The 6,104-nt window shown below is 45.7% G+C and overlaps 1 protein-coding gene across 4 annotated transcripts in view; it reads right to left on the bottom strand.

The window, feature by feature from the left end:
* Window positions 1-1,595: 1,595 nt before the first annotated feature.
* FLNA (filamin A) overlaps window positions 1,596-6,104 on the bottom strand; it is a 79,704-nt gene continuing 75,195 nt past the window's right edge. For all 4 annotated transcript variants that reach the window (XM_083355751.1, XM_083355753.1, XM_083355752.1 and 1 more), the window contains 4 exons: window positions 3,682-3,858; window positions 3,360-3,578; window positions 2,848-3,036; window positions 1,596-2,421 (listed from right to left, as the gene is read on the bottom strand). In XM_083355751.1, the coding sequence (XP_083211877.1) occupies window positions 2,234-2,421; window positions 2,848-3,036; window positions 3,360-3,578; window positions 3,682-3,858 (773 nt within the window). In that variant the 3' untranslated portion in view covers window positions 1,596-2,233. The remainder of the gene's footprint in view (window positions 2,422-2,847; window positions 3,037-3,359; window positions 3,579-3,681; window positions 3,859-6,104) is intronic.

Below are 6,104 nucleotides of genomic sequence, written 5' to 3'. Positions count from 1 at the left end.
CTCGGGATGGCGGGTATCAAACTCCCTCACACGGCCGAAGTTTGCCATGTCGTCCGGTCCTGGGTTGCTCCGATGGAAGTTAAAACTTCCGTGACAGCTCTTGCCGGGAACTCCCTTCCTCGGCCGTGACTTCAGCTCCGGAGCGATCCCACCTTCGTCGCCAGTGAAGTAGCCGAAGGACCACTCGGGACGACAGGCTAGTAACAACAGATTTATTTAAGAGCAAAGGCAAACATAGAATAACTTGTCCGGCTTTTATAGCCGGCAGCTGGTAGTGAGGACCAATCAGCGGTGTTCATTTTGGCGCCCTGTCAGGCAGGGGCCAATCCGCGTCGTCTTTTGTTGACAGCTCCGGCTTCCGCGTGTCTTGGTGTTTTGACAGCCGCGAGCTGTCAGTGGTTGCGCCTGCGCTGTACGGTGGACGCTTTGACAGCTCAGGCTTCTTCGTAGTCCGGCGTTTGACAGCCGCGAGCTGTCAGTGGTGGCGCCTGCGCGGTGCGGGGAACTTTGACAGCTGTCAAAGTTCCCGCGTGTTTTCTTGTCAGGCTGCTTTTAGTTTATACGCTTGCTGCTGCCGTATTATTTGAACAGTTAACATATATACATCTCTCTCAGGGGATTGTTTACATATATAACACATGTTCCTCTTTCCATTTTTTTTCTCTCCAATCACCCTGTGAGGTGAATTGGGCTGGTTCAGTCATCCAGTCAGCTTCTGCTTCTGAGCAGGGACTAGAATCTTGGTCTCCCCGATGTGAATCTAACACCTTAACCGTTATAATATGCCAGCTCTCAACTCATTGCTTATGAGCAGTAAGACTATCAGTGGCTACTTATGATGGTTGTTTGTTGCCTCTTCATAGACTCATTGCCTATGAATGTCAGTTGCTAGGAAACAAAAGCAGGCACTTGCTGTGTATTTGTTCCTAAATATGGACTCCCCACTGGTATCTAGATAATTGCTCAGGGAAGTGAATCCTGTCCTAGTTAGATTCCTTGTCTGATCTAACGTGGGTTTTCTTACCTTAATACCCAGCTCTTTAGACTTTAATACATTCTAGACTTCTTCCCAGAACAAGGTCCAAGGCAAGTTGGAATCTTCCATATTTGATAAATGTCTATTGTGACATTTTCTTTGCTAGATCGGTTAAAGGCCTGCGCCTAGTATATGTTTTCATGGGCAAATGTGACAGCAAGAATTCAATTCAGTCTGACAGAGAACAGTCCTAGGTATTCAAGGGTTGAGTCAGTATCTACTGTTTGCTCAAGGCAAAGAAATCTCAAAACAATTTCCAGCTTATAGAAAACTATTTGCTTCAGAGTAAAGCAATTATGATTCCTAGTAATCTCTGAGCCGCCTCAGAAAGTTCAAGAAGACTTCTCCGATACAGATTGTCTACCAGCTTTCCCTTGTAACTGTGGGAGTACTGAGAGATGATGCTTACAAGAGTAAGCTGATCTGAACAAGGAGGATTAGCAATTTCAGTGAACTAAGTAGGAGATCACTGGGCATGACCCAGAATCTCAACAGACAATGGCTGAATAGGGCACAGAATATGAAAAGGGGAAAAAAAAACAGTCAGAGACCACCAACCGGCATTTGAAGCAGAACTTTTAATTCCCTTCCCTTGTCAAAGAGAAGTACTGGCAGTTGTGCACAACCACAATTTAAATCTTGAAAGGACTAAACAAGGATTTGGTTATAAACTGGCAAAGCAAGGAGTAGTGCCTGCCACTGGTTATTGGTTACCCACAGAGCTTCCATCTCAAGCCCTTCAAGGGGAAGGACAGAGAGACGAAAGAGATTGCCTGCCCTCCAGGAGAAGCAGCGGTTTCTCAAGCAGTGGATGGCAACAATATGCACTGGCAGTATCCACGTGCCGTATCTTGTTGATGGAGAAGAGGGCTTTTCTGGCAACCCTGGGGGAGGGCACGTTCAGTTCATGGGCATGAAGCTGGCATGCTGGTGAGAAAAATCAGTCGAGCCTCCAGCCAAGGAAAGAAAAAGACATTTGGTGGTGGTGGTGGGGAAATGGTTGGAAATAATTACTGCTGCATGTAAACAGATCCACAGGAATCTCTTCCTTCCGAGGGCAACCCACCCACACTCATCCCTCCCACCCCATAAGACAGCCTCCTTGGCACCACCCCTGCCAACTAGTAAGTAAGAGGCAGAAGCATTACAAAGGGAGTTCAGGAGGGGCAGTGTTACACTCAGGCAGAGGGAAGAGCTTTAAGGTACAGAGATATGGAAGGGGCTGCCGGGGATGTGCTCATCTCCCCATTTCACCACCAGGATGTAGTCGCCTCTGTCCTTCAACAGGTAGGTGACGTTGTACAACCGGTTGCCCAAGTGCTTCACCACGATCTCCTCACATGGAGTCTTGGGGCCATGTACACCCACCAGCAGCATGTTGTTCCCTGGAGAGGAAGGAGGAGAGAACAAGTAGTCCTTACAAAGGTCATTTGCAACGGTTGGGCTGAGGGGATCATCCACTTGATTAGAGGGTTTAAAACAATTGGCTGGGTGAATCTCCCTGGCTGCATTCACACATTATGAATAAACTTATATCCCACATAAACATGGTCCACAAATTACAGTAACTAGGTTCACACAAACCATTCAGCTAAAACCAAACCAATTACATAATAGCCCAGTACAATAATCAAGCTTGCTTGCTTGCAGGTCTTCCCATCCCAGTCACTACTCAACTGAGCCTTCAAAAGCTAACCATACAAAAAATTGGGGTGTGGCTTTCTAAGAAGACCTAAAATATCAGTATACCTAATTGGAGCTATGGGATTTTCTATGCGGCTTCCCCACCCTACAGAGGCATTTACACCCACCTGCTTTGCTGCAATCGACGGTGAAAGAGTTCTTTTGGCCAAGAAAACCCTTGTTGAGGCCCAGCCCCTTGGCAACCACTTTGCTGGCATCTGAAGCAAATTTGGGTGCTGCTCCATCAGGTTTGGCTACTCCATCCATAAAGACTGAGGAAGTCTCATGGAGGCTGTGGCTGGGAACAAGGCGGGCCCCTACCAGGAAGAAGAGAAGAATTTAACCTTGGGATCTACAGCATATCCAGTCATATCAAGGCAATATGTTCTGCATCATCATTTTGATGGAAGCTCTAGTCTTTAGCAGAATGCAACGAGGTGATGCTACTGTTGTATTTCTACAAAAATTGGCTAGCTTCCGCAGCCTATGTCCCTTCGGATGGTTTAGGGCTTCCTCTAGAGACGATGGGAATTCAACAGTGAAGAAGTTAAAAAGTTGAAAAATACAGACATAAAATTAGCATTAAAAAGAATCTCTAAATAGATCACAGGCAACTTTTTTCCTCCCATTGTGCGATTACCTGTAATTTTAGCTTTGAAAGGACTGCCAGCAATGTGATATGGACCACCGAATTTGATGGAGATGAGGTAGCTGCCAGGTGCCATGGGTGTGTAGATGACTTTGTAGCCCTCTGAGCACTCTTGGCAGTCCATCTTCACCTTTGAGGGACCGTCAATAGTGACAGACAGTGCCCCAGGCCCAGCGTTTGTAGTGTTGACTATGAATTCAGCAGGGTGTCCTACAGATGAGAGGGAGAGAGAAAAAGAACAAATGAAACCAGATAGTTAGCTTTTACCAAAATCTCACGGTAGTCTTTGGCATTAGTCCAGGTTCCTTTTTACCTGTCACACCACCTTCCAAGCCAGGGCCATAGGCGGATACCATCCCTGGGTCTCCAGCTTGACCTATTTCCCCAACACGAATCTTGAAGGGACTGCCGGGTATGTGGCTTCCATTGAACTTGACATCGACCGAGTAGATGCCATTCTCACGGGGAATGAACCGCACTGCGTACTTATCTGCAGCAAGACAAGGGTGGAGAAATGGGCATCTTTAAAGGAGAGGAATGTCAATATGAGTACCATATACAGGAAAAGGAAAGGACAGCTGTCTAAATTTTTGCCTTTTCGTCTGTATCTGATGATACACTACGCTCCGTGTGAAGATCTTGCAATATATTCGAGTATATTAAATCAAACCTGAGTAGTATTTTAAGACAGTATAAAGCAGACATGTCAAACACAAGGCCCGGGGGCCAGATCCGGCCCGCGAAGTGGTTTCATGTGGGCCGCAAAGCCATCCTGGAACCAGTGAGGGAACGGCCCCCACTGCCTTGGCCCTGGCCCAGAGACCCTCCTTCTGCCAGAGACCCTCAGATCTGTCCCACTCCTACCCAGGCCTCCATAGGCACCCTTGATGCGAACGACGTAGAGCTGGCCACGCCCACCCAGTAGGCCATACGCACTCTAGCCATACCCACCCGGCCCCCTGAGGGCAACCGCAATGCTGATGCGGCCCTCAATGAAATTGAGTTTGACACCCCTGGTATAAAGGAAGATGCGCATATGTACTGTATGTGTAAAAATCCTTAAAATGCTAATTTAAAAGCAAGACAGAAGAAACATGCTTGGAACAGGTTCAGGCTTTCACAAGTAAATTAACAAACTAGATGTGTTTACTGATTAGAAATAAAAGGGGCTTATAGGCAATTAAGCTTTCTCCATTCTCTGTCTTTGCAGGTCCCCAACCTGGGTTATTTGCAAAAAGACTACTTGCTTAATATGCAAATAAAACTGACAAAATTTAAACTGATGCCTTCCTGACCACAGAATTGTAAGAACTATAGCTCTAATATTTCTGAAGGGCACCAGTTGATCCAATTTGTTCTCATCAACTGCTTCTTTGGAGGTGCCACTTATTGGGAGTGGACGTTCATTCAGTGCAAATGTAGGTTGGATCAGAGGTGAAGGCTCTTCTTTCATGGCCATGAAAGTAATCTGCAGAGAAGGCAGGGACTTCACACAAAAGCCACGATTGTCAGATTTTAGCACTGCTTTGCAATTGTAGTTGTGTCTCCACATGTAGTCATAATATTCAACAATAGATTCTCAACCACTTGCAATTTGCAAGTTACACAGCAGAAAATTCTGTACAGGCGAAGTACCAAGTGCTACGTCTCCTCACTTTAAAACATGGGTAGATTCAACAGCATTTGACGTAAGAATCCACAAAACTGAAAATGAGTGTTAGTAGGTCGCAATTCACCCCTCATTAGTGAACGTGGCAAAAAAAAGATCATGTATAGTTCACACAATCTTCTCAGTAAAAGTAATGACTCTGTGGAGTGGAGTTTGTCTCCCAATTTTGTTGAAGGCCAAGTATGATGAACTTACAGCTCAATATCTACACAGCAAGGAATCTTAAGAACAAAGCTTTGGTTTGAGAGGTTGTTTCGGGTTGCAAAAGCCACAGTTCAGCACTGGCTAAATCAGTGCTTGGACAGCTAGCATGATTTCTCACCTAGTGGCCATCGGTTATAGCAAGTATAGAAATCAGTGATATACAGCTGGGCATTAACTTTTAGCAACCACATAAATGCACTTGTAATGGCTATCTTACAAAATCTCCATATCCTTTTGTAAGTTCTTACAAAATTTCAGCCATTTCCTTTTAAATTTGGGGGATTAGCAGTTAGCTATTTGTGTTGTGAGTACTCACTTTACACTGCCATGAGTGAGCTGACCTATGTTGTCTTATAATTTGTAGGTAGTTGTGAGATGTGCTTGCTGCTTAAAATAATTAAGTCTTAGTAAGCGTACTCAGGGAATGCTCACCAGATGGGAATTGTGACAGATGGAGTTGGAGTTACCCCATAATTAGAGTTGGGACAGAAGCATTGTTTCTTATCCTGGATAGTTCAGGCCCTGGAAAGGAGATCTGTCTGCTAAAATCTTTAAGTAAGTGGCAGGGAGCCAAGAATCTGCCTTTGCTTTGGCTCTGGGCCCGTTTCTGTTCTTGCCTCCTGAAGCAGCCAATGCGAACTGGAGAACTAACAGCGTGGGAGACATTTTGTTGCCTTATCTGTGCGAAGCCCATCACGGGACCTTAGTAAAGTAGCTTGAAGATTACAAGCATTGCCAGTTGTTTTGTCTGCCTCTCTGTAGGGCTGGGTCAGCCCAACTCTATCACCACTCTTGCTCCAGCTGAGCTACTAGTGTTACAGACTGGAGGAAGGTAAACAAGTGCCTTTTCTCTGGATCTGAGT

Source organism: Vipera ursinii, assembly GCF_947247035.1.
Source record: "Vipera ursinii genome assembly, chromosome: 2".
NCBI lineage: Eukaryota > Metazoa > Chordata > Lepidosauria > Squamata > Viperidae > Vipera > Vipera ursinii.
Note: the sequence above shows the minus strand (reverse complement) of the source record. Positions and strands in the feature narration are given on the sequence as shown.